The sequence below is a fragment of the Balaenoptera ricei genome, chromosome 13 (genome assembly GCF_028023285.1).
Source record: "Balaenoptera ricei isolate mBalRic1 chromosome 13, mBalRic1.hap2, whole genome shotgun sequence".
Lineage (NCBI taxonomy): Eukaryota > Metazoa > Chordata > Mammalia > Artiodactyla > Balaenopteridae > Balaenoptera > Balaenoptera ricei.
This window is the reverse complement of record NC_082651.1, coordinates 39,910,571-39,932,615: the sequence shown is the minus strand read 5'-3', so window position 1 is coordinate 39,932,615 and position 22,045 is coordinate 39,910,571. Positions and strand designations below refer to the sequence as shown.

The following is a 22,045-nucleotide window of genomic DNA, read 5'->3' as shown; positions in this document are numbered from 1 at the left end:
TTACAAGGATGTTAATTATAGCACTGTTTGTAACAGCAAATAATTAGAAACAACCTAAATGTCCACCATTAGGGAACTCACGTGGGAAGATCGCCAAAACAAACTTATGTGAACAAAGTTATTGAGTATGTACAGGATGATTTACTGAACGTAAAACCCCACAACCGGTACACGCACGTGTGTGCATAAATCCTTGGGTAATGTTCTAGAAGGGTCACACCTCACCGAGTAATCCTCTTGGGGAAGAGAACCAAATTTGGGAATTAGGGGTTATTGAAGAACTTCCACTTTTTTACCCTAAATTTTTCTATACTGTTTGCATTTTTACAATGAGAATGTAACCATGCTTTACTTGTCTAAAAGTTGAAAAGAAAATGCCAATCTTCTTGAAGTAGATCATAAAAATTTTAAAGCCAGGAGGGGTTGGTGTGACCTATTCATGGGTCCTACACTTAGGCATCTGTTTCAGAAACTTCCTGAAGAAGCTGATTAACTTCAAGAATATTTTTTTCCTTCAAGTAAAGAATAAAATGAAACCACAAGTATAACAAAGTAGTAAATGAAAATAATCCCAATAATCTTTCATATATTTTAAAATTATACTGTCAATTTAAAAGGGGCTAAAAGGGTCAAGATTACAGGCAGAGATTACGAAAAGCAGTGATGGCCATGATGCTGTGTTTAACAATCAATGCCCGAAAGAGAATTGTAAAATGTGGAAAAGGCTGAGATTCAGAATCTGTGGTATTGAAAAAAGTGACTTGGAGTGAATGTGTAGTGAACACTTGTTTACTCCTTCAAATGAATATGAAATATAGTCCTCTCCTCTTCTGAAAGGTTATTAGATTAATGCCTCATAACTGAGGCATCTTAGAATTGAGAAACATGGCATTTGATACCTATTTATGAACAATATTATAAGAAATGGGAAGCTTTAAAAATATATTTATTATATATGACAAAGGGCTACCAATATTAATCTATGGAGGGTCATGGTGACTGACTCCCAATAGCTATTCTACCCCCAAAAGATCAGTCTAAACTAATTATAATAACCCCTCCCTTGCCAGTGATTGATTTAGGAAGGGACATGTGACTGAGCCTAGCCAGTGAGGGATGTCTGCAGGACTTTGGGAAAAGTCTCCTCCCACTTAAGCAGAGGTGGCGGGCAGAGCCTCCTCTCCTCTGGGCAGTGGTGGGTTTTGATCTGATGTTTGGAATTGAGGCTGCCGTCTTACAACCATGAAGGGAGCAAGCCTGAAGATGAAGCCCCTGGCAGAGCATAGAGATGGAAGGAATGGCCCTGGATGCCTCACCGGAGACTTGACCTCTGTAAAGTAATGAGAGGCTTTATTATTTAAGCCAGTTTGAGTTGAGGGTTTCTGTTACTTTCAGCCAAAAACAATCATAAAATGCATAAAGAGTTTTAACAATTATTAAGAAAAAGATATAGTGATCAACAGACTTAGAGAACGAACTTATGGTTACCGGGGGGAAGGATGGGGGAAGGGATAGATTGGGAGTTTGGAGTTGACATGTATACACTGCTATATTTAAAATAGATAACCAACACCATTGTAAAGCAATTATACTCCAATAAAGATGTTAAAAAAAAATAAAATAGATAACCAACAAGGACCTACTGCATAACACAGGGAACTCTGTTCAATATTCTGTAATAACCTAAATGGGAAAAGAACTTGAAAAAGAATAGATACATGTATATGTATAACTGAATCACTATGCTGTACACCTGAAACTAACACAACATTGCCAATCAACTATACTCCAATATAAAACAAAAATTAAAGAAAAAGATACAGTGATCAAAATCACCAAAAAATATTCAAGTAAAAATTCATAAAAGAAATATTTTAAAATATTTTAAAAATCAATGAACATGAACTTATTAATAGTCAAAGACTGATATTTGAATCTAAGAAAAAATATCAATCTGCAGGAGTTCTTTATATGTTTTGGAGACTAATCCTCATTGGTTTAATGGTTTACAAATAGCATGTGGCTTGTTGTCTCACTGTTGGTGGTGTCTGCTGTCATACAGTTTAATATACATATATTATCAAATAAGCAATCCTTTTCTCTCTGTTATATACTTTTTTTGTCATCTATCCTGGGACTTGGTCCAGTAGGTAAGACTCTGTGCTCTCAATGCAGGAGGCCCGGATTCGATCCCTGGTTGGGGAACTAGATCCCGAATGCATGCCACAAGTAAGAGTCCACATGCCACACTAAGAAGTCCACATGCCGCAACTAAAGATCCTGCCTGCCGCAGTGAAGATTCCGCATGCCACAGCTAAGACCCGGCGCAGCCAAAATAAATAAATAAATAATTTTTTTTAAAAAAAGGAAACTCTATGTTTCTACTCCAATGTTCATCTATATTTCCTTCTAGAAGCTTTAACATTTTACTTTACACATTTAGGTCTTCAATCTATCTGGAATTTGTTTTTGTGGACGGTATGAAAAGGAATCTACTCTCTCTCTCTCTCTTCTATTTGGAAACCCAAATGCCCAATAAAGTTAAGAAAAGATTCTCAACCATACTGGGAACTGGAAAATGCCAATTAAAATGAGAAAAGAACCATTTCAGATGGACAAAAATTTTTTAAAGATTGATAATACCAAATGTTGAAGAGGATGTAGGGAAACAAAAATCCAAACCTTGCAGGCAGAGTAAAAGCCAGTATGCTCATTTGGTAAAGGTAGAGATGGGCATCCCCTCTGACATGGTCATTCCACTTCTAGGTACAGACCCTAGACTGTTGATTCTCAACACTGGCTACACAACTGGAAGCAAATCTGAGGTAGGACCCAGATGTCTGCATTTCTTTTTAAAGCTCCCCAGGTGGTTGTTTGAAAAGCTATGGCCTGGAGAAGCTCCTACTCATGTGCACATGGACATGTGTATAAGGCTGTCTGGTGCAGTACTACGTATAATAGTGAGAAACTGGAAACAACCTAGATGTCCCCAGTTAGTCTGTGGAAGACTCACGCAGCCTACAGCAGCTGAGATGAATGCATATGTATTAACACAGATAAATCTCAAAACTACAGTGAAGAGCAAGTTTTTAATTAATTAATTAATTAATTTATTTATTTATTTTTGGCTGTGTTGGGTCTTCGTTTCTGTGCGAGGGCTTTCTCTAGTTGCGGCAAGTGGGGGCCACTCTTCATCGTGGTGCGCGGGCCTCTATCGCGGCCTCTCTTGTTGCGGAGCACAGGCTCCAGACGCGCAGGCTCAGTAGTTGTGGCTCACGGGCCTAGTCGCTCCGCGGCTTGTGGGATCTTCCCAGACCAGGGCTCGAACCCGTGTCCCCTGCATTGGCAGGCAGATTCTCAACCACTGCGCCACCAGGGAAGCCCCAAAGAGCAAGTTTTAAAAGGCTATGTACAACACAACACAGTTAATGTAAACTTAACACACAAACAATACAATTTCTGGTTTATGGTATATACACATAATATACAATATAAAAACACAAATGGGGAGGATGCAAGTCAACAGCCTTCCTCCAGAGAGAAGGAGGAAACCAGAATCAAAAAGGCAGAGGGCACAGAAGGCTTTGGGTACATCTAATAGTTTATTCTCTATTTTCTATAATATTCCATGTGTTTGAAATAATATTTCATAATCTTTAAAAAACAGCCACAGAATGAGTTATTGTGGCTGTTAAAAGGATAAGTTGGGATTTTATGACTGTCATGGAAAGACATCCAAAATTTACTGTGAGGTTAAAAAGTGATTTACGAACAGTATACACAGTATGATCTCATTTGTATTAGATATATATTTATATAGGCATATTTATATTATAGATAGATACAATAAATAGGCAGAGATTTCTACACTTTTAGATGTTTATTTGAATTTGGAGGGATATATACCAAACTAATCTCTGGGGAGAGGAGGGCGATTGTTTAACTTATATCACAATCGTGTATTATCAGAAAAAAAAATAGAATGATTTTTTATTAAAACAAAAACAAAAACACTCTAGTGGACCCCAGGAGACTTGAGCTCCCACCTTGCCTCCTGGTTGACATTGAACAAAGTTCTCCAGACTCCACTTCCTCCCTCTCTTTTATTTTGTAGGTAACAAGTACATCGGTAAACAATCCAAATCACATAAAAGGGTAAATAATACAAAGTAAGGTTAGGATTGGGCTTCCCTGGTGGCGCAGGGGTTAAGAATCCGCCTGCCAATGCAGGGGACATGGGTTTGAGCCCTGGTCCGGGAAGATCCCACATGCCACGGAGCAACTAAGCCCATGCACCACAACTACTGAGCCTGCGCTCTAGCGCCCGCGAGCCACAACCACTGAAGCCCGCGCGCCTAGAGCCCGTGCTTTGCAACAAGAGAAGCCACCACAATGAGAAGTCCACGCACCGCAACAAAGAGTAGCCCCGCTCACTGCAATTAGAGAAAGCCTGCGCGCAGCAACGAAGACCCAATGCAGCCAAAAATAATTAAATAAAATAAATAAATTTATTAAAAAAAAAAAGTCTCCTTCCCATTTAGTTTCACTCCCCTCCCCTAAGGCAACCCCTGTAGCCAGATTCTCACGTCCCTGCCAGACACGGTCTATGCATTTACAAGCAGACATTTATGTACATCATCACCTTACACACACACACACACACACACACACTCGAATCACACCAGACTATATAGCCCCTCTGTCTTTAGAGGAGTGATGGTTATCAGATGGGGATGTACACCTTAATATTTCCTTGATTTCATGATATTCCCCACCGTTCTGCCCGAGAGGCAGTGCTATATGGCACAGATTTTCTTTTAAATAGCTTGAGAATTTGGGGGGAGTTTCACAACCTATACTGAAGCGTCACAAACTCAGGACTGGGAATTTCTGGATTGGAAAATCAGCCTGTAGATTTAGGTATAGGCTGACTCTGAAGTTAGGGATCTCTGAATAAAAGATTCCCGCTAACACATTCATCTTCTGAAAAGCACCCTTTTATCACAGCTACTCCCTAGCTGGAGATTCTTCAATGGTCCCCCATTAATCACAAGCTAAAGCTCGAACTCTCAGCTAGTATTCAAGGTCCCAACATGCCCTTTCCCCTCCCCCTTCCTCAGCAGGCCTGGCCCACCCCAACCAGGCCTGCTCCTTCCACATTCATAACCCCTCCTCCCCTGCCTCGTGCTTCTCCACCTCCTCTGACTCTGGACTTCTCTGCCTTCTGTATTTCAGGAATTATAGGATATCTGAATTGGAAGGCCATTCATTCAGTAAGCATTCTCTGAGCACCTACTATGTATATGCCAGGTCCTGGGCAAGCTGCCCAGAACAGGTGAGTTGCTTGCTCACACATAAGTGCCCCTCTCAGATTTTTGGACCAGGCTACTACTCAGACACTTCCCTAACCCAGGGGTCAGGCAGCTCATTCCATTAACAGATGGTCAGTTTTTCAGAAGATCCTGCTACTCTTGTTTGGCTCCACTTATCAGTGCTAGTCTGGATGTGTGGGATCCAGAACTAAACAGACTCCTTGGTTCTGGCCACTCGATCTCTAATAATGCAGCTGAGGCCAGAAGGAGTCTCAGAGCCACACACCATGCGGCAGACCTATTCCGATCATACAGCCCACACAATCTCCGGATCGTTATCCTAAGTACTCTGGTCAAATCAGGTCTCAGCACCTCTACACTTCTGCAGCCGCATTTTTTGAACAGCAAGCCTTACATCAAACCTTGTGAGATCTTTTTGGATCCTGGTACTCTTGCCTGTGAATTCATAATCACTGCCAAGTTGCTACCCCTGTTCCTTGAGTCTGACCCGTAGGCCTCCTCTGACCAAAGCAGTTATAAAATAACTGAAGGGGACGAGACTGAAGGCAGAGCCCTAGGACACACCCCTGGAGACTTCCCTCTGGTTGACTTGGTCCCACTGGCCCCGTCCACTTGGAGCCTGACACACACTGGGGCCCCAGGCCAGTTCTCGGGCTGCCCCTGATTCCGGCACCCAGTCCAGCCTACCCTTCCAGATCCAACCCAGAAAGGCTGAAGAATGTGCCCAGGATGACCTGGTCATCCACCCTAGGCCTGCTGACTGAGTGAATGACAGTGATAGGGAAAACTTGTATAAGAAAACAGAACATTCAAAGAACAATTTTTTTTAAAAATACCAGGATAAATGTCCAAGCAGCCACAGAATGTGGTCACCAATGTCATCAGGGTAGGGTTTTACTATTGGGCGCCCAATTTCAAACCATTTCTACTAAAGCATTCATTTGTTCACTGAACAAACCCACACTGAACATTGGGTGGCAAGCACAGAGGGGGGGTTGGGGGTTGGTGATGAATGAGGTCTAGTCCCTGTCTTGGGGAGTTCAGAATCTGATGAGGGAGGGAGACTTGGAAACAAAATGGGTAGTTCCAGGATAGACATAGGCACACAGGGTGCTGTGGTCTAACTGGCTGGTGCTATCAGGGAGGGCTTCCTGGAGGAGGTGATGTCTGAAGTGAGAAACGAAGGCCTGGCAGCCAAGAGAAGGCAGAGTGTGGAATTGAGGTAGTGGGGAAGAGCGGGGCACTCCAGTCAAGCAGGGCCTCGTGCAAAGGCCTGGGACCCAGCGAGAGGGCAGAAGGGAGGTCACAACACTGACCATAGTGTGATGGGGTATGAGCAAGAGCAGGGCCAGGTCCAGGAAGCGGCTTGAGGGCCTCCAGGATAGCCTAAGCTCTGTGGACACCACATTAAGTTTCACTGACCTGGACAGAAGGAGCATAAATCACGAGGCCCAGGACACAGCAGACACAGGTGCACTCTGCTGTCTTCCAACCACAGGGATGAAGGGTGGAGGAGGTGAGGCCTGGGGACTGACCCCTGAGGCTCAGGCACACTGCCGGGGCCACCTCCCAGGTGAAGAAAGCAGGGTGGATTGAGCACCAGGGGAAGAGTGGTAAAGTGAAGGGGGAATCAATGCCAGGAAGACCCATGGTCTGGGCGTGAAGGGAAGCGTGGAGACGGGGGCAGAGGTGGGGCACACTGGTGTGAACGAGCAGAAGACCTCTCCCAAAGACTGCCCAGACACCCCGAGGAGCAGACTCACTTCTGGACACAGAGACTTCTTCATAGCGATGAAGTGAGCTGTGACATTTGATGTAAAGGACTGCTGCCAACCGCGCAGGAGGAAGTCACTTCCCACAAAGGGCTGATGAGGCTGCCATTTCCGGTCCATGCAGGAAGCTTATTCCCTGTGCAAGGAGCTGGCCAGCGGTGCTGAAGCGCAGGCCCAGATGGGGCTCTTTATTAGCACACCCGCGGCTTGTCCCCTGGTCCACGTGGATCCAGCCAGGCAGCCTGGGGGCAACCTTCAGAGCTTCCTGTCCGGCCCTCACCGCCACATACACAGACACAGAGCCTGGGTACCCAGCCGTGCCCTCAGCTCCAGCTCATAGTCTCCGCCCTGCCCATGCCTCACAAGATAAGTCTGTGCCTCTCCCTGGTGCCGCATCATGGCACCTGGGACCTGCCACTCCATCCTGCCTGCCACTCCTCCAGCTCCCACCCCAGGGCCTCACAGGAAACCTGTCTGTGGAGCTTGCCTCCCCTGGAATGGGCTCCGCTCATGGAGACTGGTGACTGGACCTGGGGGCGGGGGTATTTTTCCGATGCCTCCTCGATTGACCTTTAATTACACTGTTTGCCCAGCTCCCCAAACCATTAACTTCCACCTCACAGCAACCACACATCAATTAATGGAGGGCCTGCTCCGAGCTTGAACTCCTGAACACAATTAAGCGTGACAGTCCACAAATAAGAAAGAACTGAAGAATTAATTAAGGTCTAAACAAATTAATTACCAGTCCCCAATCAATTCCAATGCCAGCACACATGCTCCTGGGCTCACCGTCTTTCCTAACATCTCCGTGTATAAATAGAAACTGAGATTTCCCACATGATTGCTGTCCTAGACCAGGGCACAGCAAGGCTCTGAAACCACCTTGAGGGAGAGAATTGGCTGCAGTGAGCATCCTCGGGGCTTCCCAGGTACTCAGCACACACGCATGCACACACATCAGTTGCACACACGTGCACACAACCCCAGCTGAAAAGCCAGGGGCCGACTGGTGGAGTGCTCCTGGTGGGACGCAGAGGAGCCCCAGCTGCCCCTGGACCACATCCCTCAGTTAGTTTCTCCCTGCAGGGGTGAAGGAGGTATCCAGGTGAACTTGAAGTAGCCCTGGCCGGAGCCTGGGAGGCCTGGGCTTTGGCCAGCTAAGGATAACTTTCAGCAAGCCTGAATTTGTCTATTCTTCTGTAAAACGGGGATGGCTCACTCTGCCAGAGGGTCCTCCCAGAGAGAGAATGAGGAGAACTGAGGGGGAAGAGAGGCCTGCCGGGGGAGATGTGGAGAGCCGTGGGCCGCTGACGCACCGGGCTCTGCAAACCCGCGGGAGGCCCGCAGCGACTGTCACGGAGGCCCCCGTTGGAAAGGGCTGAAACAGGGTCTGGTCTGAGGCCAGAGAGCGGTCGGAGTGGCCGAGTCAGGTGCAGGAATCAGGCATCCTGTGCCCGGAAGTCTCGAGCCTCTCTCTTGGGCAGCAGCGGGGCACCTCCCGGACTTCAAGCTGGAGCAGGAGAGGGCAGAGCAGCGGGAAGAAGTAGCTGACCCCAGCAGCCTCCTCGTTCCCCAGATCCTGAGTGCCAGCCCGCCCAGGGGAGAGGGCGGAGGGGTGTGGCCGCTGAGCACAGGGCACAGGGCCCTTCCAGAACCTGCTCTCCCCTGAGCTGAAGACCCCCTTCTGCTCCACCCCCCCCCCCCGCCCCCACCCCCAACTACCAGGGCTTCATCTGATCACTTCCACTTGCATCAACCTGCTCCCCGTGTGCACTCAGGGCTCCGTGAGTCCCGTCTCTCCATCAGGCCAGGGGGCCAGAGGGCCAAAGGACCCTCTACAAGGTAAGGCAAGTCCTGCGCAGGCTTCTCAGTGGCCTTGATGGTGGCCTGGCGCAGCCTGGTCTTGCCTGCCATGGGAAGCAGAGGTGGACACCTGGAGGGACGTAGGCCCTGCCAGTGTGCTGTTGGGCCGACAGATGCTCTGTCTGGCCGGAGGCCCTGGGGGGTAAGGTGCAGAGAGGCCAAGTGCGGGGACTAGTCAGTGGCCTGAGAGGACCAGGGGGCTTTTAAGCCCCTGGGGGGTGAGGTGCATGCCTGTTCCCCCTGTACACCACTGTGTCAGCGTCCACCCAGAGGGTCGGCAAGTGCCCATTTGCAGGTGGACCTGGGATGGACACTGGGGGCCAGAGAGATGGAAGCCCGCATGTGGGGGAGGAGAGAAAGGGGCAGTGGGTGGAAGGCAGGCAGGCACACAGCCAGGACTTGGGCAGTGGGCCTGAGGAAGCAGCCAGAAAGGGCCTGCTGCTCTCAGGATCCTGGCGAGCCACGACTATCAGGGCTGCAAACCACACCGTGTATACCCTGAGCAACTGGCTAGGGATATGCAGGATGGCAAGACCCTCCATAATGGCTGGACCAGCGTGAGGGGCTGCAGCTCCTCCCTGACAAGAAAATAGGAGAGGAATCGGCTGGAGCCCAAAGAGGGACAGGTCAGAAAGTCTCAGGTAGGGGGACAGAAAGGGTCAAACCTGAAAGCAGGGGCCCTCCTCCTGAGAGAGCCCCCAGAGAGGTTAAGACCACTTTCAAGGTCACACAGCAAGACAGACGGCTGGCCAAGCAAGGCTGGAATGGGACCCTGGTGGAGTTCTTATCTGATTTTGGTTCAAGGACAGATTACATCTCAGCTGAGACCAAAATCCAGTCCAGTGCAGCTGAGAGCTGCCCCCTCCTCAGGCTGCATCTGACCCTCCAGCTCAGGATGGCTAGGAACGCAAGATCGGCAGCTGTGTTCACTCAATTAGGCCCCTTAACAAAGTCAGATCTAAAGAGTTATTCCATTAATGGCCCACACCAGAAATAGCTGAGAGTTCATTAAAAGTGTGGAGTTGCTATAGCAATTATCTGGGTCGGCTGAGGAACAGCCGGGTGGTTGGTCCTGGGAGTTCATTAGCCTCTGGGCCCACAAGGAGGTGGGGATGCTCAATAATGATCTCCCACCTACTCACAGGGGCTTTTCAGGTGCTTCAAAGCACTTTCCTATGAATGGAACTGGTCTGTGGTCTCATTTGATCCTCAGCTCAAGGCTGTAGGAAGGTAGGTACTGGTGCCCCCATTTTACAGATGGGGAAGCTGAGCCCTGGAGATGAAGAACAGGGTTGGGACCATGAGCTTGGGTCTCATGCCTGGCTCTTCAGGCTGAGCCTTGGTACCAGGGAGGTAATGGGACCTCATGCCCCTCCTGGACCTGCCCCAGCTTTGTCTTCTGGCATGAGATGGGGAACTCAGTGTCATGGTTCAAGCACTTGCTTCTCCTTCTCTTTTGATGACTAATGGTGGTCAGCCTTGTGTTTCTTTCAGTGTCAGTGCTGTGTATTTCTTTTTAGTTTTGAAAAAAGTTTTCACTGTTGTGCCCTTTCTCCAAATAAGGTGTAGGCTTCTTAAGAGCCAGGTTGGGCTTTGTGGGATCTCAGGGCCCAGGCCTGGGGCATCTATTGTAAGCTCAGGGCTCCAAGACCAGCAAAGACTCTGCTGAAAGCAGGCGAAAGCCCCTACGAACACACACACAAACACAAACACATACACACACACACGTGCACGCACAGTTACTTGAATATGATTGGAGGCCCCTGAAACGTAAAGGGCCCACCACACAAGGGCTTGGAGCACCAGACTAGCGGGAGCCTTAAACCTTCCTTTGTGTCAGGAACCCCTGTGACGGGCTGGTGAGGCCCTATGCACCCCTCTCCAAATAATGTCTCTAAGCACATAAAACAAAATATGTAGGATTACAAAGGGATTATATTGAAATAAGTTATCAAAATATTTTTTCAATTGTGATACAGTAATAGATGTGATTTTAAACTAATTAATTAAAACACAAGATCTACTGGTGGATCTATTAAATATAATTTTGAATTAGTGTTGAGCATAAATGATATTTTAAGATCTTCGTAACAACTGTAATGTGACATGAAAATATCTGTGATTTCTACTGGTGACAGACACAAGTCCTGCTTATTACTGTGATTTGCTGCCTACATTCATAATGGAAGGAAATGTTAAATTTCAGTTAGAGGTTAGTATAAATATTTTCCCCAACCAAGTCCACGAGACCTACTGCATTCTATCTACTGACCCCTTGGGGGTCTAGGGATCCCCGGTTAAGAATCCCTGTGCTAAAAGCAGAATCTCAGGCACAGAGTTGGTCAGTGGGGCCCCAGTCACCCTTTCTTCTACCTACACACATTTTGTTCCAGTCGCCCCAGCCAGGAGACACCCCCCACCCAGTGTCAGGAGAGGTGTGGAGGGGCCGTCCAGCTCCCCCAGAGCCCGGCCGCCTCACACGCCCACAGGTGGTGCATGCACGCCTGTGCACACACGCACAGACGCTCCTCGCTGTGCAAGGCTTACCTACGGCGGGGAACGGCACAAATCTCTGGACGAGAAGGCGGGTGGCCGGGGTGAACTTGTTGGCTTTCTGAACCAGGACATTAAGGCCCACCTTAGAAAGAGAAAACAGAAAGAGTGTGTGGTGCTGCAGCGGCCCATGGGAGGAAGGGGCACCACCTTGCCCTGGAACAGCACTCCAGACCCTGCATCCTCAGCGTGGCCTGATGCTGCCGAGCCCCAGGGTGGCTCCTTAAAGCATCAGTGCCCCGTCGTCCCAGTTAACCGGCCCATGAGAAAGAGGGAGAGGAAAAGCATCAGCTACACGCACACACACACACATACGCACACACGTGCACACCTACAGCCTCTCTGGGGAGAGGAAAAGGGATGGTGGGGAGGTTGCTGTTAGAAGAATCTATAATCTGCAAATAAGTGACGTGTAGAATGCCCCTCACTCCCACCCAGCGTCTTAAGTACCACACGCCTGGTGCCCCCCTGTGGACCCAGGCATGGGCCTGGCCGGACAGGCAGGACTCAGCACGGGGGGACTCACAGGTGACTGGAGAGGTAAGCAGAGCCGCCCAGAGCAGGACGGGAGTGCATCGGACATCCTGGGCTCCCTGTCCGTCTTCACTCAGACTCCAGCTCCCCTCACCCAGCACAGGACACCTGGGCCCCCCTTGCCTTTGCCTTGGGCACTCCCACTCCAGTCCATCCCCCATGCCGACCCTCGTCTCCCTAGAACACAGGTCCAATCCTGTCCGCCATGGCGGCTCCTCCCCACGGCCTGTGCAAGTCGGTGAGTCTCCTCCATGCAGCAGTTGTGGCCTCCATAACCTCCCCTCCCCACTCCCCCAACACCCACGTTCTCTCTCCGTGAGTCCAGTCAACTGAAACGTTACGTGCATTTCCCTCCTCAGGGCCTTTGCCCTTGCTGGTCTCTATGCCCCGAACCCCCTCCTTCCCCTGCTCAGTCTATGCCTGTTCTTTAAGGCCCAGCTCTGAGCGCCACCTCCAGTGTCATTAACACTGGGAGTCACTTAACCTTTCTCTGCCTCAGTTTCCTTATCTGTAAAAGGGACAGTCACGTCTACAGCACCCCAGGGCTGTTATAAGAATGATAACAGTGCTTAGCATGAGCTAGGCATGTAAGAGGCCTCGATGAATGAATCTATGTAAGAATGACGTCACCTCTCCCAGGCAGAAGGTCGCTCCCTTGCGCATCACCGGCCCCTCCTTCCCAGCACTCAGTACCCTGTTTGTGGGTCTAATGCCCCCGCCGGACTGAGAGGGAGGGACTGTGCCTTCTTCATCTTTGTATGCCTGGCCGTTAGGGCAGATGGCACAGGGTACATGCTCAGTAAGGCAGTGGCTGAGGAATAAATGCAACAAACGACAAAGAAGTGAATGGATGGAGAGATCAGCAAAGTCTGGAAGAGGGGCTTCTTGGAGGAGAGGAAGGTGGAGTTAGGCTGGGGAGAAGGACATTTCGGTGGGGAAACCGCATTCGCACAGGCACAGGGAGACAAAAGAGGATGTCTGTGGCCAGACCAGAAGATGGGTGTATAGAGGCCTTTGCTCCCCCAAACTGCGGCCAGGGCCAGCCCTCCCCTGTGGGACTGTGGACCTGATGGGGCTGGGGACAGCCTGCTCTCGGCCTGGCACACCTGGTGGTTCAGCAGGCCACCCTGGCTCTGGCCTCAACCCTCTGGGTTGTTGGGGAAGATGAAGAACCTTGGGAAGGCCTCCAGGGCCGCAGGGTGCCCACAGCAGTCAAATCAGGGCAGGCACGGCACGAATGGCCCAGCCCAGGCCGTAACTGTGAGACCTGGGAAGATAAGAAGTGCCAGCCCGCCAGCCCCTGGGCGGTCCAGGACCCCGCGGAGCCAGAGTGCTGCCAGGCAAAGCCGGCCTGGGCCCTCAGGTGCCTGGCCTCCATTTGAAGCCTCAAGCTGGTGGTCAGAGTCGAATTCTTATCCTCTCTGCCTGCTCAAGGGGAGGCAGGGAGGCACAGAGACGTGCGGCAGCTTGGACACACTTCAGTGGAGGGGGTGGGGGCAGGCTGGGGGGTGCTGCCCGCCCACCCTGGGCCCTGTGGCCCTGCTTCCAGGGCCCCTGCTGCTCAGATGGAACTCACCAAGGCCGGGTCTCCCCACTTTCAGCAGCAAGTGACTACTTCTGTGACTCAGAAAGGGTTCCCCCAACCCCCCAAAATACCAGGGAATATGTTCCTACAAGGTGCCATCGTGGAGGGAGGCCAGAGGACACACAGGCGGGCGTTAGCGCTGAGGAAGAGGAAAGGGGCATGCGGAGATACCAGGCCAAGTGCTGGGCACAGCGCCTGAAACATCTTAATTAAATCCCCACTACCAGGCTTACAGATAGGGCGTGTTGCCCCTTTTTACAGATTCAGAGAAGTTCAGACAGGTTCAGATAGGTTAAGTAACTTTGCCCCAGGACAGACATTATTATGAGGCAGGTGAAACTAGGATTCAAACCAGGGCCTGCTAATTCCAAAGCCTTGCTCTCAGCCACTGTGCTCTTTACTTTCCGACTGTCTTCCATCTCAGTGAGGAATGTCTGACAGGCCATTTTTTAAAATTACTACAAGCCATTTAAAACTGGCTGTTTGCAAAGCAAAAGCCTCCCTGAAAAGACCAGCCTGGGGCTGGGACCCAGATGACTGCAAGGCAGCTCCAGGCAGAGAAGATAGGGGTCTTGAGCCCCCTCTGCCCTCGGCAGCTAGAAAATAGAAGGTCTGGGTTCAAAACCCTCCACATTTGTTTGGAAAGATGCAGGGAGTGCTGGAGGAACGGGGAGCAGGAGTCCTCTGAGAAGCCAGCAGGGAGCTAGAACCCTTCCCCAGCAGCCTCTTGAGGGCAGGCCAGGCTGGAGGGTGGTGGGAGGGCGGGAAGGAATAGTGGTCCCTGGTTGTAGCAAACACTCAGACATGCCCACTGCCCTCGAGCCTTCCCCTCCTTGGCTGGCTGTTCTTCCCACCGGCTAGGATTGGCACAGCCCAGAGTGATGACCCAGCCTGTCTCTCCCACCCCAGGTGGGAGCCCAGGGTAGGGAGGAGGAAAGAAGAGAGAAAACAATTCTTGGGTCCCAGGTCTCTTCTGGCCTCCCCTTTCCTGAAGCCACCAGGGTCTCCCCAGCATGGATGGGTGAGATTTAGTGAGGCACACACACTTTTCTAAGCGCACAGCCCACACGCCTGAGCCCAGGGAAGGGGCTGGGACCAGCAAGGTAGGGAGAAGGCCCAGGCACATGTGTGGCTGCAAGCTCGCTAGGAGCCAGTGAGGTCATGCCGTCCACTCATCAAGTATGCGCCTGGTGGCAAGAAGGCATGAATACAGGGGAGGCCCCCAATCCAGACCTTACTGTCCCAACAGCTAGGATGGCCACAGCCTCGGAAGGAACCAGGGTGGGCTGCTGACTGGGTTGGGAGCCTGTCTGTTCTGGTTCCTTGGGGACCCTTTGGCCTGGAACATTTGGTGAAGCCCATTAAAATTAAGAAGCCAAGTGGCTGGTGGCTCCGAATGCCAGCTCACTTTCCCTGGCATGGTGGGTCCTGTTTAAGGGAACCAGCTGGCATTAATGGCACACAACTCATCACGAACAGCAGCTAGCGATCAGAAAAATCTGAGCTAACAATCGGGTTCAGGAAAGATAATGAGATATGGAACAATCACTGCTGAGGGTCCCCCGGGGTCTGTTTTAACAGCCTCCATCCAGATAAGCCACAAAATAGAAATTAACCAAACAGGGGCTGTATTTTGGTGGAGAGGAACACAAACGGGGGTGCAGATTTTGCATAAGAATTCCCCATGTGGCCAGCAGACAAGGGGTCCTGGGAGAAGCCAGAGCCCAGGACCCATGGGACATCAGATTTGGCCAGAGGAAGCAGTGGACATTCTCTGGCTACCTCTCTCCAAGCTCTGGCTCCCAGGAGGGTAAATTTGCCATGGGCAGCTGAGAAGGTCAGAGGAAGAGGAGGGAGGACTGGCTCCCTGGCCATCCGCTGTGGTGGAGATAAGTGCTGACCAGTACCAAAAATTGGGGCGGGGTGGGAGCTCCATGCCACAAGAGCTCCAGTGTCATGTGCTACATGGCTGATAACTGTCTCCTTGAGTATGAAGGTCCTTCCAGGCCAACACCAGCCTAGCTTCTGCAAGGCCTGAGAGGAGACCTCAGATGGGACTGGGGCAATGCCTGCATCACCCAGGCTGTGTCCTCCACTCCAGCCCACATTCCTGGTCCCCTGCGGTATGCCTCTACCTCGATGGACTTCAGGGACTCCACCTGCACACACCACAAATGAAGGTCATCTTTCTCCTCCTCACCCACACCCAGCCTGCCTCTACCTCGATGGACTTCAGGCACTCCACCTGCACACACCACAAATGAAGGTCATCTTTCTCCTCCTCACCCACACCCGGTCTGCCTCTCCCATTCCCAGCTCAGCTCCTCAAGCCAGAAACCCAGAAGTCTACCTGGACAGGAGCCTCTGCCACCCCACATCCAGCCCACGGGGCAGAGCTCCCTGTTCTACCTGCTGGGTGTCTTGAACACAGCTACTTCTCTCTCTCTGCTCCTACCACTTAGCTTAAGCACCCATCACTTCTCCCTGGACAGCTGCCCACATCCTAACTGGGCTCCCTACTCGCACCCCTGGCCCCTCTAATCCACTGTATAATCCACAGCAGCCAGAGTGGACTTCCAAAACTGGATACCAACGCGCATTAGTCTTTCGGTGGCTTCACTGCACTTAAGACCCGCAGGGCCCTGCATGACCTCCAGGCCGTGTTTGCAAGGCTCCAGCCACCTTGCCGCCGCCCTGCCTCTCCAACGAGCCAGTTCCCTCTCTCCTTCCCTCCCTCCCTCTCTCTAAAGCCCTGCTGTCCCTTGGCTTCCTCACTTTTCAGCTTGAACATCAAGCCCTCAAAGAGGCCTCCTCTTCACTCGGGGCTCTCCTTTTGCAGCCTCTCACAGAACCTGGAACTCTTCCTTCCATGTACCTATTACAGTCCCTAAGTATATTCATTTACTTCTTAAAATGTTGGGAGTCAAAGTAACACATGTATATTACGAGAAACAGAATTGCACATAAGTATTTTTACCTGTGGACTCTTCACTAAAAATCCATCTCTCCCAATAGGCTCTAAGTGCTGGGCACAAGGACCGTGTATACTCTCTTATTCCTCAAGGAATTTCTGGTGCCTGGTGAAATGAGTAGGTGCCTAATAAATGTTTCTAGATAAATCAAGTGATTGATTGATTTCTGAGGCAGAAAAAAAAAGAGCCATGAAGGAGACGCCTTATGCAGCCGCTGCTGTCCTCCTCAGCAAGCACAGCTCTCTGGGGCTAGATGCTGCATGCACAGGTCTAAGGTCACCTGGGCGTATGGCTCACCCACTCTGCCAGGAGGAGGGGCCTTGAGGGGGCAGCCCCCCAGGGCTGTGAAGGCTTCTGAGAAAGGGCATGCCCAACTGAGCCTTAAGGGAGAGTAGGACGCAGCCAGGTAAGAAGGGAGGGGGACTCGGCAGGCTTCAGAAGCATGAAATACCAGGTTGTCTGCAGCTGGCTTTGCAGACTCTACTGGCACCTGCCATAAGGGGGCCCAAGGGGCCCTGGAGAACAATGGAAGGGGCATGCCTGAAAGGAGGGATGGCATGAGGTCAGAATTTAGGATCTACTCTTGGGTGGTGGATAATAATATAACTATGTGGTCAGGGATTTTTGTGGGCCCTGGTGGAGCAAGGGCTGGGGCAGGTCAAGGAATTTGTGAGGTACCAAAAATGCCCACCAGAGGGCATGCGTTGTGGAATAAACTCTTGGTAACAACCGGTGGGCCCTGACCCTCTATGGAGGTCAACAGTCCTGCAACCCCAACCAGACTGTCACTTGGCAACTGGTTCAAGAGCAAAGGGCCAAGGTAGCCAGGACAGAGTTATGCACGGGTTCACACACCAGTCAGCTCCAGCTGCAGCTGTGTGGCTTCTTTGCTAGCAATAGTGACCAACACTGACCCCTGAACCATTCCCCACAGGAACCTGCTGGCCACCTGCTAGAAAGCCAATTACATCAGACCCCTTCCATCTAGGAAGGGACAACAACTTGTCCTCCCCAGAATAGATGTGAAGCCGATATTTGCATCAGACTTGCCACTGCCAGCATCACCATCTGCAGGCTTCTGGAACACTTCAGATTCTGATACAGGGTCCATACCATGGGCCCTCCAACCTGGAAGCCCCACAGAGTGAAAGCAGTGAGACAACAGTCTGGTCTGGATTCTCAGGCTGTTGACCTCCTACCTCCATCAGGCTCAGAGAAGAATAGCTGGGCCTGAGCTACACCCTGGATCAGGAAGGACACCCTGAGCTACACCCTGGACCACGGAGGCACCATGAGCTACACCCTGGACCTTGGAGGCACCATGAGCTACACCCTGGACCACAGAGGCACCATGAGCTACACCCTGGACCATGGAGGCACCATGAGCTACACCCTGGACCACAGAGGCACCATGAGCTACACCCTGGATCAGGGAGGACACCCTGAGCTATACCCTGGACCACGGAGGCACCATGAGCTACACCCTGGACCATAGAGGCACCATGAGCTACACCCTGGACCACAGAGGCACCATGAGCTACACCCTGGATCAGGGAGAACACCCTGAGCTACACCCTGGACCACAGAGGCACCATGAGCTACACCCTGGATCAGGGAGGACACCCTGAGCTACACCCTGGACCACGGAGGCACCATGAGCTACACCCTGGACCACGGAGGCACCATGAGCTACACCCTGGACCATGGAGGCACCACGAGTTACACCCTGGATCAGGGAGGACACCCTGAGCTACACCCTGGACCACAGAGGCACCATGAGCTACACCCTGGACCATGGAGGCACCATGAGTTACACCCTGGACCACAGAGGCACCATGAGCTACACCCTGGACCATGGAGGCACCATGAGCTACACCCTGGATCAGGGAGGACACCCTGAGCTACACCCTGGACCACAGAGGCACCATGAGCTACACCCTGGACCACGGAGGCACCATGAGCTACACCCTGGACCACGGAGGCACCATGAGCTACACCCTGGACCACAGAGGCACCATGAGCTACACCCTGGATCAGGGAGGACACCCTGAGCTACACCCTGGACCACGGAGGCACCATGAGCTACACCCTGGACCACGGAGGCACCATGAGCTACACCCTGGACCACAGAGGCACCATGAGCTACACCCTGGATCAGGGAGGACACCCTGAGCTACACCCTGGACCACGGAGGCACCCTGAGCTACACCCTGGACCACAGAGGCACCATGAGCTACACCCTGGACCACGGAGGCACCATGAGCTACACCCTGGACCACGGAGGCACCATGAGCTACACCCTGGATCAGGGAGGACACCCTGAGCTACACCCTGGACCACGGAGGCACCATGAGCTACACCCTGGACCACAGAAGACACCAGGTGAGGACACCAATGAGGACGCTGAGGCACAGAGGTGAAGTCAGTGACAGAGCTGGCTTAATCAGACACTATTCTGCTGACAAAGGACACATTTTTCTTCCTGCTCCCCTGTGGCGTGAGAAGGTGGGAAAAGCCAAGCAGTGTTCTTGGCTTCCAGCTGGAGGAACTGTTACCACGCACCCTGGTAGACAAGTCCCTCCCAGGTACCCTGAGAACAGTGGGGACCGGAAGAACATTTTTGAGGGGCCCTTTAAGAGTAACGAGGGGTTGCACTTCCACCCACCTTCGTACTTGGTTCCTAGGCTTTCTGCAAGACTGCACCTGGCTCGCTCTGTGCTTGAGGGTGTAGCTCAGGGTGTGCCTTAGGAGATGGACATCTAAACGGTGCCTGGCACATTGCAGGCACTCCACAAGTGTTAGCCATTATGATTATTTGCCAGCCTGACTATCACAGGGACATGGAGCTCCAGCAAGCAATGGGAGCTGGGAGGGGGAGGGGTTCAGCCCGGGGATCCCCTGGGATACCTCCTTGTGCCCTGCTGTCTAGGGTAACACACGGTCACTGCATCCTATACAGAAAGGACCCTCCAGGGTGCAGGCCCTTTAGGAATAGAGGTCAGCATTTCTCCAACAGGGAAAGTCTTTGGCCAGCGTGGACCTGGCTGAAGGTGAAGTGTCTGAGGATGCGACTCTCATACTCTGGCTCCACCATCCAGCTCCTGACCGTTCATGTGGGACTTCAGCCCTGAGCCTTCCTCTCCAGCCCCAAGTCCACTCTCATCCAGGACCCCGTGTCCACAAGGGTGGTCCATCTGCTGGGCCGGCCACCCCCCCCCCACAACTTTCCCCCCAGCCCTCTTTGCTTGCACCCCCTGCAACACCCCGGGGTCCCTGAGCCCAGGCAGGGGTTCCTGGCATGGCTCTCCTAACTCCTGACAAGGCACCCATGATGATTCACGACCAGCCCCCACTACCTCGCCCCCTCCCGCTTCCGCGTCCCCCCGACGCCATCCCTCCTGGTACGGCAGCCACACTCACTTTCTGACAGCTTCCGGAGTCTGTCATGCTCTCCTTCTCCTGCGTGCCTCTTTGTGTGCTCTACCCTCTTTCTGGAGCACCGGACCCTGCCTTCGCTTCTCTCCAGTCTGTCTTCTAAGAGTCAGCCCTGTGTGAACTAGGGGGCGCTCCCCTGGGTCCCACCTCACCCAAGTCACCTCATCATAATTCTGGTGACACACAGAGTTTCCTCAGCTTCCCCTCTCGGCATCTTGAAGGACACACCGGTCTGTGCGACCCCCCAGCACCTGCAAAGTGCCCGGCACACTTGCACCCCCGAAGGGAGAGAACGGGTCTCCCCCTGGTAGTCAGGGCTCAGCGGGGTTGACCACAGACGTGCTCAACACAAAAGTCCGAACTAAAGCACAGCAAGCGCTGACAGAACTTCCTTTGTTAAAAGACAGCAAACTGCTAGATTTCAAAAATAACTTAAGACGAAATTTCTTTTTTATTCCCGAGCAAGAAACCAGACATTGCCAGATCTATTTAGAGGGTTCACCAAAAGGCTGCTAACCCCCTGCCGGTGGTCCTGCCACCAGCATGAGACTGCAGTTAGGGGTGCACACAGGGATCTCTGATTCTTGGGGGTGCCGCCCAAGGTCAGGGGCTCTTCTGAGAGGGGAAAGGGCTCTCCCGGGTCCGGAGAGGAGGCTGGACTCCCAGGGCCTGGCCTCTACTCCAGCGGGTCCTCAATCCCTGGGATCTGCCCTTGGCCTGTCAGCCCCCATCCACGCCACCTGCTTGTAGGGACTCATTTTAATTAATACCAGAACTGGGCCAACCACTGGGGCCGTGACACTTGTTTGCAGGTCATCTCCTCCTAACAGGCTCACCCTGGGGGGGGGGGGGATTTGTCACTAACTGAAGCAGAGATCAGTTAATGAGGCCGCGGGGCCTGGGCTTCCAGAGAACAAGGGAAAGGAAAATAAAATAAAGCCTCTTTCTTTGGAGGTTTTGTGATTTACACACACAAAAGAAAAGCAAGCAAGCTGCAAATTTTCCAAGTCAGAAACTCCACTCCATCTGCCGGAGTTAGACCCTCACTGTGCGCAGACGTCAGGCAGAGGGACGCAGCCCCGGGCGGATGGAGCGCAGAGGGGCCTCCTGAGGCCAGCAATCGATCAGCAACCTAATTAACAAGTATTTATGGAGCACTGCTCCGCACCCTCCTCCGTGGGGGAGAAGACACAGGGCCCGTCCCTGGTTAACTGGAAATCCAGTAGAACAATGAGTGGACAGGACATGGGGCGTAACTGAGTGAGTGCATGAGAAGGACAGAAGCTTCTAAGACTTGGGGCTGGCATGGCTGGGGAAACACCTCCTGGAAGGGCTCTGCAGCTAGGTGGGGAGGGGGAAGGAGGGTGTCCCCAGCAAGGCACACGCCCTGGGGGCCATGACAGCCCAGCGTGAGTCCCCGTCCCTGCGGGTATGACCGTGGCTCTGAGAGCCCTGGAGGGCCCCCAGCCCCCAGTAACTCTGCAGCCTGGGCAACAGAACCCCCAACCCACAAGCTGGGCTGGTTCTGGTCTTATGAAGCAGTTGGGATGGAATGACTGAGGACCGCAAGGGTGGGACAGTGAGGACTGCGGACGCAGAGAGCCCGGAGCCCTGGGAGGAAGCCGTGTCCCCGCAGCCCCAGGCCTGCAGGAGGAGGATGTCCCAGCAGGACGGTCCTCCCCTCCACTCAAGCGCGTCCGAACCAAGGCCGCTCGGGATTCTCCCCGTGGGCCTTCCTCCTCCCAGCTCCTCCACACCGTCCCTTAAATCTCCAAGAAGGAACATGGGATTTTCAAGCTGCTAAACTAGGCAAAGTGATGGGCTCCTCTTGTCATAAGGAGCAGTAAGGAGGCGACAGAGCCTTTCTCATCTCTCACAAGAGCCCCTGATGCTGGCCAGCAACCCCCCAGAATCAGAGATCCCCAGTTTGTATGACCCTCAAATGAAGTCTCATGCTGGGTTGCAGGACCACCAGGGTGGGGTTAGCAGTCTCTT

The 22,045-nt window shown here is 52.1% G+C and overlaps 1 protein-coding gene across 4 annotated transcripts in view; it reads right to left on the bottom strand.

Moving 5' to 3' along the window:
- SFXN5 (sideroflexin 5) overlaps window positions 1-22,045 on the bottom strand; it is a 115,244-nt gene that overhangs the window by 31,700 nt on the left and 61,499 nt on the right. For 3 of the 4 annotated variants that reach the window (XM_059942964.1, XM_059942963.1, XM_059942961.1), the window contains exon 10: window positions 11,519-11,609. In XM_059942964.1, coding sequence (XP_059798947.1) covers window positions 11,519-11,609 — 91 coding nt within the window. Of the gene's footprint in view, window positions 1-942; window positions 1,331-11,518; window positions 11,610-22,045 lie in introns of those variants that run through there. The other variant, XM_059942962.1, reaches the window with a different exon arrangement.